This window comes from Nuphar pumila, chromosome 15 (genome assembly GCF_984573655.1).
Source record: "Nuphar pumila chromosome 15, dmNupPumi1.hap1.1, whole genome shotgun sequence".
Lineage (NCBI taxonomy): Eukaryota > Viridiplantae > Streptophyta > Magnoliopsida > Nymphaeales > Nymphaeaceae > Nuphar > Nuphar pumila.
The window spans coordinates 8,036,773-8,055,345 of record NC_143263.1 but is presented as its reverse complement, the minus strand read 5'-3'; the positions used below and the strand labels follow the sequence as shown (position 1 = coordinate 8,055,345).

General features: G+C 37.0%; 1 protein-coding gene across 5 annotated transcripts in view; it reads right to left on the bottom strand.

Moving 5' to 3' along the window:
• ABCA1 (ATP-binding cassette A1) overlaps positions 1–18,573 on the bottom strand; it is a 198,441-nt gene that overhangs the window by 18,797 nt on the left and 161,071 nt on the right. For all 5 annotated transcript variants that reach the window (XR_016428135.1, XR_016428136.1, XM_089990662.1 and 2 more), the window contains 4 exons: positions 18,424–18,528; positions 16,780–16,920; positions 15,957–16,223; positions 15,728–15,863 (listed from right to left, as the gene is read on the bottom strand). Coding sequence is in view for 3 of the 5 variants with exons in the window: in XM_089990662.1 (XP_089846788.1) it covers positions 15,728–15,863; positions 15,957–16,223; positions 16,780–16,920; positions 18,424–18,528 (649 nt within the window). In the remaining 2 variants the exon portion in view is untranslated. The remainder of the gene's footprint in view (positions 1–15,727; positions 15,864–15,956; positions 16,224–16,779; positions 16,921–18,423; positions 18,529–18,573) is intronic.

Here is an 18,573-nt window from a genome sequence, read left to right as displayed (position 1 = left end):
GCTTTTGAACTTTTCATAAAAAGTTACAAGTCCTGAATTTTGTGGAATTACAAAACTTGTAGAGAGCATGTTTAGACACTAATTGCGTAAGCATGATGTGCTACATACTTCACAGAATTGCAAATACAAGTTATGCACACACACCACACGTAGTTGTAGATATCTAGGAGTGCTATGGTTGCCTATATGTTTAATTGATTTGAGTGCAAGATATACTAAAAATGTGATACTTACGCTAAGTATCAAAAATAGCTATAAGCCAATGTACATTGAATGCAATGCAATGCGAAATGCAAATCCGGTAAATGCCCATGGTAAGTACGTGGTGCAAATGCATCACCCAATAAATTTATTTTTATTGTATGCAACACTTTTCTGCTCACACACCACTTAGTTGTGGATATCTAGGATTGTTGTGATTGTTGTTCGAAGATCATGCTGCGGATGATTTGAATGTATGAGAATAAAAGTGATTTTCTTGTCGTAGTTCGGAGATCATGCACGTCATGATTTTAGATAGCGGAATATGGAGTGTGTTTGTTGCATGTACATGTTTGAGCATGCATTTGTGTGAATGAATGTTGCATAAATTTATGTGTTTGACATGACCATATTGAAAGCTAGTGTGAAGTAATAATTGTGTAATCATGCACGAAAACATGAGCGATAGAATCATGTTCATAATAAGATTATGCAAATACCATTATGCATGAACTGATACGTCCTGTGCTCTCATGAACGAACCATGAATTGTCTCAATGCTATATATATATATATGAGACACATTATGCATGAAATACTAGTTTTGCATATTGATTCATGTGGTGAAACAATGCATATATGACTTGAATCCTGTATACATAACTCGAACAACGTAGGAGTTACATATGTTGATGTTTAATTGCTTCGTATTATGAAATGTGCATGTTCACGTATGCATGCATAAAACTCATGTTTTGTTTACGTATGTTTCGATGTTCAATTTACGAAATGCAATATTCTTTTAGGCGATGATATGATGTGTAGGATAATATGCTTCTTTATATGATTTAAATGCCACGTGATATGAAATTATGAATACATGCGATAAATGTTTAAGTTCAATAGTGAACTATGGTTCATGAAACCTTATTGGTTAAATGTGTGAATTTATAATTTAAGTGTCATATGAAGTGATATATGATGTGGTGCATATTGATTGTATACATGCTTGTACCCGTGTTGGTGGCTATCGACCCTAAGAGTGGTCAATTGTATTGATGCATGTGATAAAGTCAGGGGTTCCGGGTGTTCAAAACTTTCGTCTGAACATTGATCAACAACTAGTTTGGGCTCAACACTTGGATATACTAGTTCAAGGCCACACTGCTGCAGTTGTTGAATGGGGCACGCTTCCGAACGACGTCCCTTTGGAACAAAGGGAAAGCCCCTGCCTCGCTGGGGAAAACCTCCCTTCCGAGCAATGGTTGCAACAAGGGGGATTCATAGGGACAAGGCCTCGCTGGTTGATGCGCTCGACGTAGGTATGTCTGAAGCGTGGAAGTCGCGTGCGCAGAAACGCGCGGTGCACGGGATGGCCGACGCAGCAAAGGAGGCTTGCTGCGCACTGGGGTGCGCGGCATGACATTTTCGTTGGTGAGGCATGCGGTAACAGTGCGAGAACAGGGAGGAGCCTGCACGTTAAGGCGTGCAGTATGGGAGCTCGCGGTGGAGCGTGAGCGGTTGCACGGGGCGCAGAGGGGAGTCTGCGTGGGAGCGGAAAGGATCAGTGCGATTGGGCGTAGAGGTTACCAACCAGGTTGCTGAGGCGCGCAGTGAGACGCTCGGAGGGGTACAATGTGAGACAGCGAACAGGGGGGCGCACGGGGGTACGTGGTGTTGTGCGGGATGCGGGAAGGCCTGTGGGGGAGCAGCTTGCTCGTGAGATGCACGACGACAGGGTGGAGGTACGCAAAGCAGCTTGCGTCCATGGGAGGTTGGGAGAACCGCGCCCAAGCCCAAGGCCCTTACAACAAGTTTGCTGTGAAGGGGGTGCCGACCCAAGAGAGGAGGCCGGAGAAGGTGACGAGACAAGTAGGTCCAGCAAGAGGAAGCAGAGCAAAGAGGAGCGAGAGAGAGAGGGGGGGAAGCAAACAAATATTTCTTTTCATATTCCACTCTATTACAACGGGGGAGGCTTTATAGGTCTAGCATGAGCGGTCCCCATAGCTGGGGTGCCAAAAAGGAAAAAGGAAAAGACAAAAGGAAATTCCAACAGTTTCCTGACATGCGTGCACTTGCAGGCATCGTACCCTGGCGCCGGATCGTGCGCTAGTGGTTGGCCACTAGGCCCTGCAGCGTGCCTACCGCAGGGAGGTGGTGTGTCAGACGTACGGGCATGGCCTCCTACCACGCCTAGCATATTCTTTGTGCCAACCGTGCGCTGAGGTGCGCGGCGTGAGTGTTGCCAGTTCACGTGGGAGTGTATCAACCCCACCATGGCTTGCCCTCAAGACAAAAATCTCGAATAGTCCCGTCGGAGCTCATTCTCCCAGATCCAACTCGCCAACTTGGTGCCTCCGCTGTCCCATTTGATCAAGTGCTTCTTTACCAATAGTCCTTCGCGTCATAGCCTTTTAGTCTTGAGGATCTTTGTGGGTATTGGGGTGTCGTCCTCTGGTGGAACCTCGATGGTTGATAGCGGGGTTCTAAAAAAAGGCTTCAACCTTGAGACATGGAAAACCGGGTGGATCTTAGCCTCTTGAGGCAACTCAAGGAGGCAGGCCACCTTGCCAATTCTCCTCCCAATACGAAACAGGCCGTAATACCTTGAAAGCAGCTTAGTGTAGGGTTGCCCGAAAAGTGTTTTCTGTCCTCTTTGAACTCGCTTTAGCCATACCCAGTCACCTTCCTCAAAGGTTGAAGCCCGAAAAGTTTCGATCGAGTCGTCCCTTGTCGTAGATCTGCTTCATCCGCTGGTGTGCTTAGGCAATGTTGGCCTTGAGGATGGTTCAGACTTCATCTCGGGTTCGGAGCTTTCGGTCGACTTCTAATGAGTGAGCACTCCCATGCTCGTATGAGATGATGGAGGGTATCCATATAATGCTTCAAACGATGTGATGCCGATGGCGGATTGAAAACTGGTATTGTATGCATATTCTGCTCATATGAGATAGGCGACCCACTGTGAGGGTCGATCGCTAGTAAAACACCGCAGATAAGTGGCAAGGATATGGTTTACTACTGTTTGTCCATCCGTTTGAGGATGATTGAAAGTTCTAAACCTGAGCCGAGTGCCATTTCTCTGAAAGTATTATTCCCATAACTGATTCAGGAAGAGCGGATCACGATCGTTCACTATGCTTTTGGGTAGACCATGTAGCTTGACCACGCTTTCTAAGAACGCGTCCAATACTTTGTGAGTGGTGTAACTTTTTGGAAGGGCCACAAAGTGCACATATTTAGTAAATCGATCTACTATGATGAAGATCGACTCCTTCTGTCTGGACGGTGGTAGAGCTTCAATAAAATCCATGGATATATCTTGGAATAGGCAAGGGTTGAAGCAACCCTGGGGTCTGATTCACTCATACTTGTTGGCTTGACAAACTGGGCACTCTCTTAAACTTCGCAAGATTTGCACAAATTTTTAACTCAACATTATTCATGAACCATGCTAAAATTTTAACATGCTCACTTTCTCAATCTTCCATTTTCGAGAAGTCAAGAATAACTTTCTCTTTTTCTTCTTCATTCAATGCTTTTTCCTCATTGCCTTCAAACTTGGTTAACTTCAATTGTGGTTCCAGAATGGTTCCACACACGTAACCCCAAAGTTTTTGTTACCTTTGAGGTTATTTTCCATAGCGGCCACCCACATACGATAATTGGCCCCATCTAACTTAAATGAGAGGTCAATTTTGGCGTCCTTGTTGGCCATTTAGAGAAAAAGAGTTTAAAAGCAAAAGAGATGAGAGATATTACTTGACAAGAGAGGATCCGATGAAGCTTTAACAACCAAGGCTCTGATACCATGTAATGAAGTGCCGAATAAGAGGAGCGATATCTCCAAGAGCAAACAAGAGAGCACGCACATACGCAAATAGTCACTAATGGGCAAGATTACAACAAAAACCACAAAAGTGGCAAAACACCCAAAAGAAGAGAAAAAATATATTTCACTCAAGAAGGCTTCAAAGAAGCATGCTTTACAATGGGGGAAAACCCCTTTATTTATAGACAAAAGAGGAGGCCTTGGAAGGGCTCCTAGAGGGACGTTGGAGCCCTTCCAACGGTCATAAATATGACCATTGGATGCTCCAACATCCTTCTAGGGGGCCCTTTCCAAGGTGAAAAAGAAAAAGAATAAGAAAAGAAAAAAGAAAAAGGGAAAAAAGAAGAAAAGAGAAAAAGAAAAGGAAAAATACAAGTTGCATGAAAATGTAAAAGGACTATTTTACCCCTAGTGAGTATTTACAAAAGAAGTATATATTTATATAGGTAGATAGACACATAGACATATATATGTGTATGTGTCATAATCTATATATATAGATATATATGTATAACATATTTTAACAGCCAGTTCACGTGGGAGTGTATCACATGTATCACAATAGTGTTCACTGGATATGGTACCCGTTGAAGAACTGTTCCCAAAGGATTCTCTGTGAGGGTGTGCATGACTAGATTAAGTAATCTGGTTAGAACGGTAAGTCTATGTGAGAAAGTGCATTGTCTAAGAGCCGGTAGCCCGCGAAGACGATATATTCCTGTGAAGAAGTGCATTGTTCAAGACCAGGCAGACCATCCGTCTAGTATGGTAACTCCTTGTGTGGTTGTACATTTTTCAGACCAGGCGATTCAGCATGGATCTTATGAATATTTATATGATTAAATAAAATATTATGATGAATTGTGATAATCTTCTGAGTTGATTGAGATATCCAGTTATGAATCTATATATTTAGATTTTCTGTTGTTGCATGATTATATATTTAACTTAGATGTGAGAATCAGATCCTTATTGATTTTAGATCTTAATATGATGTTATGATTGTGACGCTTATGTTAACGTATAGGTAAATGACACATCATACCTACAAATGACTAGCTTTGACTTATTAGGTGAATGATACATCACGCCTACATAGTTTTATTGCAAATGATTGCATTATAATTGTCTGAGTAAATATATCATACCTATGTATCATGATTGTTGTGTATCATGAATATCTAACTAAATTACTTAGAAAGTATGTGCATGTGTTTCATGCTGGAATGGTCAAATGTGATTGGACTTATTGTTTATAAGAATTATAAATGCATATGAAAATAATGCAATGATCTTAGATGCATATATAAATTTATGCGATGACTTGTATGACTTGAATGTATATAGATTATGCTTTATTATGTGAGTTAAGGTTGAATAGAATATTAAGTGATGAAATGTTTTTCAATGTTTTATGTTCGAATGCTTAAAATAAATGACTTATAGGACGTTGTTCCCTTGTCTATCACTTGACGATTGATGAATAATATATCATGTCTTTACCTTTAAATGTTTGATATGTTTTATTTAAGTTTGAGTTTGGGTTGCTTTACTAGACTTTAGCGAGTCTGACCCCGTTTTATGGAGGACAGGTAATGCAGGTAAAGATGACGAGCAGTTGGAGCGAAGGACTGGTCAAGCTGCATCCTCGAGGGTCCACTCCTACCTTGCGATCTTGGTAGACATGATTTTTTCATTTTAAGTACTTGATCATGTAGAGACTGAACTATTTTTTTTATACTCTAATTTGAAATAAAATTAAAACTCTTTATATTTAAGTCTTATATTGTACGTAGTTTGAAATGTGTATATCCCGTACATTTTGATTTGATTGTTATCTTTAGTATAATCCTGCCCAAAGTCTTAACCATTTTTTAAAATTGTTTCTGTATTATAAGATCTGATTTACTTATACTTATAAAAAAAATTGGTCTCGAAATTTCAATATTTGAACAATAATTAAGGTTAAAATTTTAAGGGCGTTACACGGTGTGAGGGTAATGAACATCAAAGTGCTTTTGATATATATTCACAAGACATCTCTTTAGAAGATCAAGTTGAAGAAACCAAACCTAGGCGATCTAGGAATAGTAGACCTAAAAAATTTGTATCATATGATTTCTTTTCTCCAAATTATAGAACTTGTTTAATGATGATACATTTTTATCATGAACCTTCCAATTTTAAAGAAGCTAAGCAACATCCACATTAGGTTGATATTATGAGACTTGAACTAAAAGCACTCCACAAGGCTAACACTTGGACCATTGTAAGTCAACCATTAGGAAAAAGAATCATTGGATGTAGATGAGTTTATAAAGTCAAAACCAAAAGTGATGGGACATTAGAAAGATACAAAGCTAGGTTGGTTGCTAAAGGATACGCACAAGAGTATGGAATAGACTATGGAAAAACCTTTGTCCCAGTTGCTAGGATGACCAGTGTAAAAATCTTAATAGCTTTAACATCTATTAAAAGCTGAAATATCTATCAATTAAATGTCAAAAATGCATTTTAAAATGAGAATCTTTGTGAAGAAGTATTTACGGAGCCTCCACCGGGTCTTAAAATTGATAAAGAAAAAATTCTTAAACTTAACAAAGCTCTTTATGGCCTTAAACAAGATCCAAAAGCTTGGTGTGATCTTTTTAGTAAAGTTGTTCTTGCTAATGATTTTACCTCTTGTTACAGTGACATCGTTCTATTTGTTAAGTCTACAGAAGATCACATAACTATTTTGTTATTATATGTTGATGACATGATCATCACTGGGAATGATAAAAAGGGCATTGAGCTTATTAAAAATATTCTTAAAAACAATTTTGATATGTCTAACCTTGGATTTTTAAGGTATTTTTTTAGGGATCGAAGTTGCATATTCTTCTCGGGGGTATGTTCTGTCTCAGATGAAGCTTGTATCAGACATTATTGTTAAGTTTGGATTAACTGACGAAAAGAAAGTGGAAACTCCATAAGTAATCAACGCTAATATGAGAGCCAATGATGGAACTCCTTTACAAGATCTCACTCCTTATTGTCAACTGATTGGATCACTAACATATTTGTCTATTATCAGACCAGATATTACTCATGTTGTTCACAGTGCAAGCCAATTTCAGAATGCTCCTACTTCTATTCACATGTATGTTGTCATGAGAATTATCATATATTTAAAGGAAACTATAACTAAAAGACTATTCTTATCTTCCCCTTCATCTCCTAATTTGGTTGCTTATACTGACTCTGATTGGAGGAGTAACCACAATGATTGTATTTCTACAATGGGATATTGTATTTTTCTTGGAGAATCATTAATCTCTTGGAGATGTAAGAAACAACAGAAGGTGTCTCTCTCTTCCACAGAAGTTAAGTATCGAAAAATGGCCACCCCCACCCCCACCCCCACCCCCACCCCCACTAAACTTGTCTGGTTGAGAAGTCTTCTCAAAGATATGGACGTCTTTTGATCTACTCCTTCGAAGTTGTGTTGTGACAATAAGAGTGTTATCTACATTGCTAGCAACTACACCTTCCATTAACGAACAAAGCATATAGAGATGGATTGCCACTATGTTCGAGACAATTTTTTACAGGAGACCATTTGTTATCATCGCAAAATTTTTCCCCTCCCTTGCGAGAGAGAAACGAATTTCGCGAGTCAAACTCGACCAAAGTTTTGAAATTTGTTTTGAAAATTTACTCGCCTCCGTTTTGAAAATTGGCGGGAAAATTCCGTGGAATGGGATCCGCCTGTCGGTACGAGGTTCAACCGTTCCTGGCACCTTTACCAGGGGTAATTGAACCAAGGACCAATTATGTGCTTTAACTCGACTCAAATATCTAAATTATGCTCTATTTTTCCTAGAATGCACAAAGAATCAGGCTTGTGCTATGGAATTTTAAAAAAAATGTAAGTTTGAAAAAAATATGATGTTTGCTTTGGAAAATTGAAATATGCTGGAAAAATGATTGGAAAAGTACTTGAAATTGGGATTCCTGAGAAAACCATTGAAGTTCATTGAAAATCAGAAATTGGATTGAAAATGAATTCTCAGGAAAATTTGAACTTTGGAAAATCGATTTTGAAATTTGGAATTGCTTTTCTGAGAAAATGGATTTGAGAATTCTTAGAAAATCTAAGAAATTCATTGGAAAATGACTTTTGAAATGGAAAATGAATTCTCAGGAAAACTGGAAAATATGAGAAAATCGATTTTCTGAAAACTTGGGATTTTGAAATTTGAGAATTTGAAAACATAGGAAAATCTTGGTTTGAAATTGGGAAATGCTTTGAAATGTCATTTGAAAACTTAGGATTTTGAGAAAATCAGATCCTGAGAAAGACTTGGAAATTCTTAAGAAAACTGAATTTTTTTGAAATTGAAATTGGAAAATGAATTTGAGAATAATGCAATTTGAATGATATGAATGAATGAATATGAATTTGAAAAGGGAATTTCAATTGAGGAATTGGGAAATCTTTTTGAAACTTTGATAAATGCAGTGCATTTTTGAAGTTAGCCTAAGTGTGTAGGCTGAATGTGGCTAATATGAAGATCATAAATCTTGGTTTTCTTCGTATTCTGACTATGGCCATAAATACGAATCCCACCGAGTTTATAAACTCCATAAGAGCTTGTGCACGTGCCATTCGTGTACACCATAGTGGATTTGAAATAAATGCACATGAATCATACATCACATATTAAAATTTGCATAAATTAAACTATATGCAATGCAATCCTATTCTAAGCAGAAAAGTAACTCTTATTCCAAATTATTACATTTGAGATTACATTGAATTGAAATAAAAAAAATAAAATCTAAGTCTTCTTCTTGAATGTTCCTGCAAAACTAGAAAACAAGGTTAGCACAAAAATGTAGGTTTTTCTGAATTTATCCGAAAATATGGGAAATTATCGGATATTATTCAGATATAAACCCAAAATCATACCCCCTTTGATATAAACATGATGAATAATGAATAAATTTCGAAAATAAACTTGAAAATTCGAAATTGGGGTCAAAATGACCAAAATACCCCTGATGACCTTGAAATCAGGGTTTTTTGAAAGAATTTTTGTAAATTTTGGAAATTTGAAAATCAAATGAAATAAATCAAACATAATATGATAAAATATGATTATATGCATGAAATTTTGGAGAATTAGAAATTGAAATTTCGAAATTTAGGTCAAATGACCAAAATACCCTCGATAACAAGACTATGGCCTTTAAATCAGGGTTTTCTGAAATAAATTTTGCAAAATTGAAAAATATGAAATGCAAATGAGATTAAAATTAACCCTAATATGATTCTACATGATTATGTACATGATACAAACCCTAAAATGGCGAAAATATCATAAAATATCAAATTTAACCCGATTTTCGCTTCTGAATTTAAAAATAAACTAACACATAGAGAAAATGACCTTGTAATTAAACCAAATTTGGAATGGACACCTAAAATAACCCTAGAAACATAATGAAGCTCGAAAATCTAATTTTTTTGTATTTTTAAATATGGAAATTCAAATAAAAACCCTAAATTTCATGATTTTTGCCTAAAATATTGATTCTAAAGGGAATTTAGGATATCAAACTTCCATAAAAATTTCCCAAATTTTATGAGATGACAGAGGACAGTAAGGCAAAGATTTTTGCCTTTTACACTTTCTGGTTTTGACCTATGGTCGGAGCTGTACCACTCCGGCAAGTCGGATCGGAATCCGACGACTCTAGTAAATGAAGGAAACAGATAGGTTTTGGTAGAAAATATGGGAAAAATAGCAGACCGATGGGAAAATGGCTGAAATTATGGGAAAATGTCCCTGACAAACAGAGGAAGATTTGATATTTTGACACTATTAGGATTCGGGTTACGGTTTGGAAAAGACCACATTGTTATCAGAGACCTAAATCTCTGGAATTTCTGGACATTGGAATCTGTTAGACAGAAAGAGAAAATCCGGGAAAAATAATGAAACAGATCCAAAAATTCCCAAATTTTGGGAAATGACAGGAAATCATGTTAGGAACAACTTTCATGTTAAAAGTTTTTGCATATGAGTTATAGATTTGATGGACTTGGTGCATTAGGGTCTGTCTATACCCTGACAAAAGAAAACCGATATTTTCCCAGGGGTTTGAGAAATCCGATTTTTTAAAGAGGTCAAAACTAATTGGAAAAACCTCAAAATTTCCAGATCATTAGTATATTCAATTAAGAATCCACTGTGATTTTTTGAGGACGATTTGGATTTCCCATGAGGGTGGTGCCAGAGGTTCATGTCTGCTAAAGCAGAAATTGAAATTTCTGGATGACAGAAAACCCGATTTAGGTTTTGATTTGTTTGATAGGGTTCCGAAACCCAAATAGGTTCAAGTTTTTGGAAGTAAAACAAAGACATGCAACTAAAAATATCAAAATTTTATTTTGGATTTTTTAATGAAAATACACTCATGAAATAATAACTAAACTCTGCATATAACTGGAAAATCTATGATTCTAAGTTAATAAAAGCAAGATAGTAAAACAAATAAAATAAATATTAAAAACTAATCTAGATGCTATCTTTAAAATATGAAATCACATGAAATATGATGATAAAAAAAAATAAAAAATAAAATAAAACAGCAGGGGAAATCCGATCCTCTTTAATATTGGCTAATCGAAATGGGGGATCCGATCCATCAATCGGATGGATCCCTCCATTCGGTACAGCCTTAATCAATGCTATAGCCTCAGAAAATTACCTTTGTAACTGGGTGAATCCGGTTTTTGAACCGGATTCATGCTGGAATCAGAGAGGAAATTGTAGTAGTAAAGGGGCAAAGGCTTACCTCATGGCCTTGCTACGGCGAATGAAGAAGATGGCGCTGGATCGACTGGAGCAAAGGGAAAGAAGGTGGACTGCTGGGCGTTGGAATGACTGCAAAGGAGGTGCCGGCTGTAATGACTGTAGCTGCGACTTGAAGAGGATGGTCACCGGCTGGGGAAGACGTATGGTTCCTTGGTGGAGCTAGAGCCATTGATGGATCGGCTGGACGTGGCTGCAACAAAAAGTTGTGGCAGCAATGGAGGTGTGGTCGCCGGCTTGGATGTGGAGCAACTGCTGGGCATGGAGGAGGAGCCGGCTGAAGCTGCCAAGGAGGTGGATATGGTCACCCTGGAGGAGGCTCTTGCTGTTGGTGGCTGCAAAGCTTGAAGATGGTTGGGTGTCAAAGACACCAAGAGAGAGAGAATATGAGAGAGAATAGGAGAGAGGCGTGAGATGGGAGAGAAGCAGCCGTAAGTGGCTTCCTTTTTTGCTTTTTTTGGTTTTCTTAACTTAGGGAAAGATAAAATCTTTCCTAAGTCTTTCTTGATTAATGAAAGAAAGGAATTCACGTAAATGGGTTGGGCAAGAGGTAAAGGGAAGAAGGAAGAAAGGCAAGAAGGAAAGAAAGGGAAGAAAGAAGAAAAAGAAAAGGAAAGAAAGAAAAGGAGGGAAAAAGGAAAAGGGAAAGAAAAAATGAGAAAAAAATGGAAAGTGGGGCTGGAGGTTTGGGTGACCATCTTGTGGGTCCCACCTCTCTAAAATAAAATAAATAAATAAAAATTAATAAAAACAAAAACAAACAAATAAAAAGAAACATCTTTTTTTTTTATAAAATAGAAAAGTAAATGAATGGGCCATCTCAGAGCGGGTCCAAATTCCACTTTTGAAATTCATTTTGACGATTAGACGGGTAAAATAGTCTTTTTAGAAAGTTTCCAGACGGAACGAGCTATTTTTGGTAGTTTTTGAAACGAGCTCGGATTTTGAAGTTCAATACCCCGTTGCGAAGCAAATCCAATGTAGAATTTAAAAATGTAATTTTGAAAGAAATCCATATTGTTTTTCTCGAGAAAATGCTTTCAAACGAAATGAGCTATTTTTGGCAGTTTTTGAAACGAGCTCGGATTTTAAAGTTCAATAGCTCATTGCGAAGCAAATCCAGTGTAAAACTTGAAAATTTGATTTTGAAAGAAATCCAGATTATTTTTCTTGAGAAAATATTTCCAAATTTAGACTCCCGGGGTAAAAATGTCAATTTTGGAAACCCGAGGTTTGAAATTGATTTCTGAAAACTTTTAAAACTCAATCTGGATTGGAATTTATAAAGCTGGAGTTCTGGACTTCGATAATGAAATGAAATGTGATGAAATGTTATGAAATGCTGAGAAATGATATGAAATCATGAGAAATGACATGAAATGCTATGCGAAATGCTAACCCTGAATGAAAAATTTTGGATGTTAGACCCCGATTGACACTTGTACTTGTTCAAAAAGTGTTAAAATTGACAAAATTTGCAAAAATGGTTGAAGAAATGATTTTCGAGCTCTGCCAAGCTAGAGTAACACTGAAAATTAGGGTTTGAGCTTGATTCAACTGAAATGAACTGGATTGAGCGGGGTTTTAGAGTTTCAGAACTCAAATGAACTCAACGGACACTGACTCAACTGACCTTTCCAACTGAATTTTCAAGAAAAGCTGCCATTTTTAGAGAAATGGTACGGAATGATCACTAGAGTGAAGTGAAATACGAACCTGAACTGGGTTTGAGCTGAAACAAAGGTCAGTAATACTGAGGTGAACTAAAATCGAAGCTTGAACACTAGCTCAATTGACTGAACTCGACTCAATTTCAGTTGAAAGAGCTGAAATTGACTAAAATGGGCTCCTGGACATTTAGAAATGGTTTTGAACTGAAATTGGAGCACTTGAACTCCTGGTGAGCTCAAGTTAGACTCTGGGGAACATGACTGACTGGGAATGACTGACTCAGAGACAATTGGCTTGGATTTGAGTGAGAAATGAGCTCATTTCTGAAGAGATGATCCCATTTTGGCAGTAATGGTCAGAAATGAAAATGGCCTGTTCATTGTGAGCTCAGATGAGCTTGAGATGATTGACATTCTAAATGTTCTGAACTGACCAATGAGCTTGGTTGACTCCGACTAACTGGGGTTCGGGATGACCTAGGGGTAAAATGGTCATTTTCCTAATAAAAGTTGGTAAAATGGTGATTTTCTGAAACTGACTCGGGGTTTGACTCCTACACTGACCTAACAGGGTTGGCACTGCACGAGGAGGGTTGTTTGAGAATGAATGTGGAAAATTTGGGATGTTTACACCATTCAACTACCTTATGTTACTTCAAAGTACCATCTAGCGAACTTCTTCACCAAAGCCTTACCATCGCCTCATTTTTACTTTCTCCTTAGCAAACTCTCGTTGATCTCACCGTGTGTTTGAAGGGGGGTGTTAAAACATATAAACATTATATATATACCTATATATATAGAGAGACATATATACATATATATTTTATAGATATGCCTGTGTCTATATATATATAACCACAAGGGGTAAAATAGTCTTTTCACATGTATATACGCATATCCATTATATATATGCTTTTTCAATTTCTTTATTTTTCCTTTTTTCTTCATTTTTCTTTTTGTAATGAGGGGTCTACCATAGAGTCGTTGGACCCCTCCAATGGTCATAAATATGACTGTTGGAGTGGCTCCAACGACTCTTTGTGGAGCCCCTCTTTGGTTCCTTTTTGTGTATAAATAAGGGGCTTTACCCCACTATATTGTAAGCTTGTTAAAGCTTTTCTCAATAAAGGTTTACATATTTTTTAGCTCTCTTTCATATTGTGGGTGTTAGTAAATTGCCACTTTGTAGCCTATTGTATTTTTGCCCATTAGTGGCCTATTGTTTGTATGCTTGTGCATCTCTTAGTCACTTAGTGACATTATTTCTTTTCATTAGTATTTAATTACAATAACTACACACAAATAAAGGGGGGACACCCCTAAATATATACAAGAAAAAGGAGAGGGAGCCATTGAGAGCCCCCCGCACTTGGAGTCATTGGTGAGCTCCCAACCATGGTTGCCAGTTGAGGAAGCGGGAGCGGGAAGCGATACGGGAAGCGAGGCACTTTCAAAATTTTAGGAAGCGGGGAAGCGTGGGACCACTTAGGACCGATTCGGGAAGTGTCTCGGAAGCGACCTAGGAAGCGTCTCGGAAGCGACCTAGGAAGTGTCTCGGAAGCGAGGGGGAAAGGAAAAAAATAAAAATAAAAAATACAAAAAAATTGAAAAAAACAGGGGAAGCGAGGGGGAAGCGTGGGGGAAGCGCGTCCCCCATTAAAGGGAAACACGTCCCCCATTTTTGGGAAGCGCACTTCCCAAAAAAGGGGGACGCTTCCCCCCACGCTTCGGAAGCGCGACGTTTCGCGCTTCCGAAGCGCGCTTCGGGGAAGCGCGCTTCCCCTTTTAGCTAGGCGCTTCCGGTAACCCTGCTCCCAACAGTCATATTTATGACCGTTGGGGGCCCCAACGACTCCAATGGTAGGGTCCCCAATGCATCTCAAAAAGAAAGAATAATAAAAAGAAAGAAAATTGAAATGAAAAATAAGTTGTTTCTAATAAACAACTTATTGTGCAAGTGAAAAGACCAAAATACCCCTATCGGGCAATACAAAGGAATTATATATATATATATATATATATATATATATAACAATTGGTATACCAAGAAAGTAACGTCAATGGTTGTGAATTTCCATTAATGTCCCGACATTAGGTGAAGATTCCTAATGTTTCGATAGGTGGTGAGGATTCCTGATATCGGCCAGGGAATAAGTGTGTAACCCATTAATTAAAATGCAAACCGTGTGTTAAGCTATAACTGGGAACTGCCTTGAACCTCAGAAACTTTACCCGTTTTTAGTATCTGCGGGTTTGTAATAAAGTAAAAATTAAATTTGTGTGCATTTAATAGAGACATGTATGCAAAAGCAATTTTGATAATTAACTTAAAAAGTTATTTATGCATGTTGCATTGATTTATGCATCCTTAAATGTTTAACATTAATTTCATGCATCTCTAATGTTTGGTATGTTTGATTTAGCATGAAATTATTGAATACTTGCTTGAACTGTTTAGATGGTAAGTTAGTTCTAATGATTTGTTGCCTGTGATTTCCTTTTAAACTTGTACTTGATTTACTTTATGTTATTTTCTTACTGTTGAAATTTTAAAGGATCTCGTACGAGAAGTTCTTACCCATTTTCTAAAAATGTTTTTTAAGCACTGAAGCTCAGTGACGAGGGACCTGGAGGACTCGAAGTTCATGGTTTGGTGGCCCAGGTTCTGATGTGCACAAGATGAAATATAGTTGATTTTGAATTTATGAACATCTCTTGATTTATTTGATTAAATAAATGAAGTTCAATTCATAGTTTAAATTGACTCTACGTTTGAAATGGTTGATAGAATGGAGATATTAAATCTGTAATGCGCCCCTGGTCCTTGGGAGGTTTTCCGCAATTGTTTAAAAAAAAAAAGAATCCGCATTTTTTCGAGGGTCAATTTGGGATCATTACACTATGGCTCTACTATCATATATCCTTTTTCTAGTTAATCATACAATGTGAATATACTTATATGTGATAAGTTTAAGCACATTGCTTCTTCAAAAGACCGAAAAGGGAGTATTATTCAGTTACATCTAGATTCAGCAAAAAAAAGAAAAAGAAAAATGTTAAAGTTAAGCAGCAAAAAATGAAAAAAAAATTAGAGCAATAAGGTTTGCACAAGAGTGTTGAAGCTTAACTAGCATCATGAAATTGAAACATTCTATTACCTGATAACATTTGTAATGTTGTTGTTTTTCCGGCCCCATTTGTTCCAAGAAAGCCAAAACACTCTCCTTCTTGAACAGCAAAGCACAAAGAGTCAACAGCAACCTTTGCATGATCTTTCCTTCCCCCAGGATACACCTAACACCGCAGATTGGGGACTAGAACATCAAGGAACAGCAGATCTTTAAACAGTTAGAGATATAACATCATTTCATATGTGGAGGAAACTACCTTGCGGAGATTAGATAAGCTGATTATACTGTTTTTGGCTGCACCAGAGAGGACTCTCTGTCTTTCTGCTTGAACATCTATGTCCTCATCAAACTCACACTTGTAACATTCTAAAGATGACCTCAACAAAGGCTCAAGTGAACTCTCAGGGACATCATGCATGAATCCTCTTACAATTTTTCTCCACCAACTTGTTTCTTTGCACAAATCCAACTTGGACCAAGGCAGAAGTTCAATCCCAAGAACAAACGCAAAGTAAATGATACTCTGCTTTAAGAAAGAATAAAAAATGATATGATCACCACTAATTTTGCGTTACACATGAAGACAAAATTATGAAATGAGAGTTGCTACTCCCCCCCCCCAAAAAAAAATAAAAAATAAAAAATAAAAATAAAAATAAACAGCAGGTCATCAAATAAAGAACAAATTTCAGTTCTCAACTTAAAACCAATAATACATATAGATGAATAATAACAAAAAGCAGAATAGAGGAGAATAAAAGCATTCATATGTGAACATTTCTTAGTGACTCATAGACCATTCAATTCTTTAATTTTTTAGCATTTCATAATTGTTTCCATCTTCTATCGACCCATCATTTTGCATGTCCTGTTTCATTGACAATGCAATATGATTATAAAAGAACTATATGATATGCAGCGCTTCCTCATACACTAACAGTATATGCAGAACAATTGCATTTTCTTCCTATTGCATTAAAATTCTTATCCATATAAGCAGCAAACCAGGATGGCACATTGTCTAAGAGTATTACAACCATTTATGAATGAATAATGCAAAGAATGAGATAGAAAGTGACCTCTAGTCCCAAATAACAGAGAGAAGCACCAGTGACATTCCAATCTAAGATTCCTGACCCAAGCTTTATTCCTTGTCTGCGAAGAGCAAGTGAAGCAAGCCCATCCGCCAAGCAAAATCCAGGAGATAGCCTAAAAATTTTCTGGCACAAATAGAAAGACATCTTTGGTGATGCGTTTTGTAAGATAAAAATGCACTCTTTTGTCGATAAAGATTGGAAAATGTTTCTCAAAGAGAAACTAAGCATAACCAATTTGGTTATCAGCATAAAATAAAGATCAATCAAAACTACCACAAGGAATTACAGTTGGAATGAAAAATAAGAATATTACAAAAACCAAATTTGAAGATATCATCAGAACACTGGCAAATAGAATGCTCAAAATGGTTCCAGAAAATCCGGTTCAACCAAGCAGAAAGCAAAGTAGAATTTTCATTGTGTGAAAGCCTAATTTAGGGCACTTAGGTGCACTGGACTTAAAAGGTCCCGATTAGTCCGACTAGTCCCTGCCTAGGCACCGAATAGTTCTCAGCTAGGCATAGACATGTTTTTTTCCTTGACCATCTATACATATCTACTCTTATATATACATATATATATACCCTTTTTCGTTTCAGATATATGCATATATGTGTGTGTTGAATCTTATATGCTATTGTAAATTTCATGTGTGTTAACCTTTTTCTTTATCCCAACTAGGCCAACTAATCCCAGGTGCTGCCTAGGCACCGACTAGCGCTTTTGACTACATAAAGACCTACAGAAAAAATGATCCACTAATGTGAATTTTCAGCTGCCTACATATACAATAAAGGAAAAAATAACTATAATAACTCTCAATTATAGAAAGATGCATAATTATTTAATCAAAGATCAGACATTATTAACCATGATATAAATGTAAAAGCAGATATAATGTTGTTGAAGAATCTGTTCAAGATGGCCTATATAAATTGTAGCTTACAGATTTCATTGCAAGTTTATCGCTCTCATACCATATCTTCAGATACAACATTCTTAATGGAAAGCTCCAAGAAAATGGCCATAGCATGAATTCCACAGTGATATCTGTTTGACATACTAGAAAAACGTCTGTACAGCAAGAATAAAGTTATGTGGTCTTAATGCATGAAGTTTCCCAATTGACACGAAAATCCATGTGATCATATAAATCACTGAAGCATTACAGCAACTCTTATGTCAGCTAGTAAATAAAATGAATATAAACTACTCAAATTAGCTTTCGCTTGATGAGGTCTATGAATCAATGACAATGAAATACAAATAGGAAACATGAACTTGCCAATATATCATAAATGGGCAGCCAATTGGATAGCATCAAACAGACTGCTCCTTGAAACATTTCCATGCATAACTTTGAAAGAAAATATGAGTATGTGCTGGCCAATCCCTTTGTAACCCTTTTTCCAATCTTTTGAAGATCACCAAGCCAAATCTGTTGAATACTATTTTTTCCTTATAATGTTCTAGTGACAAGTTAAAATAAATGCACATAAAATCACTACTCTGGAGTATCATAGAACAACATGATATATATAAACATGAATAAAATTGTAAAGAACATTTGGGCATCAGATCTTCCAATAATAACTATGAATGTCCATGATGAGACAGTAAAAATACCTTAAGAAAAATATTTGCACTTTTAGTAGCTTTTATGAGCCCCATTATGAATGATATTACCATAAGAACAAGTCCACTGAAGAAATGAACCAAGAGGACCATGTTCTGCATAAAAAGAGTAAAGAATAAAATAAGCAACATTGTATACAA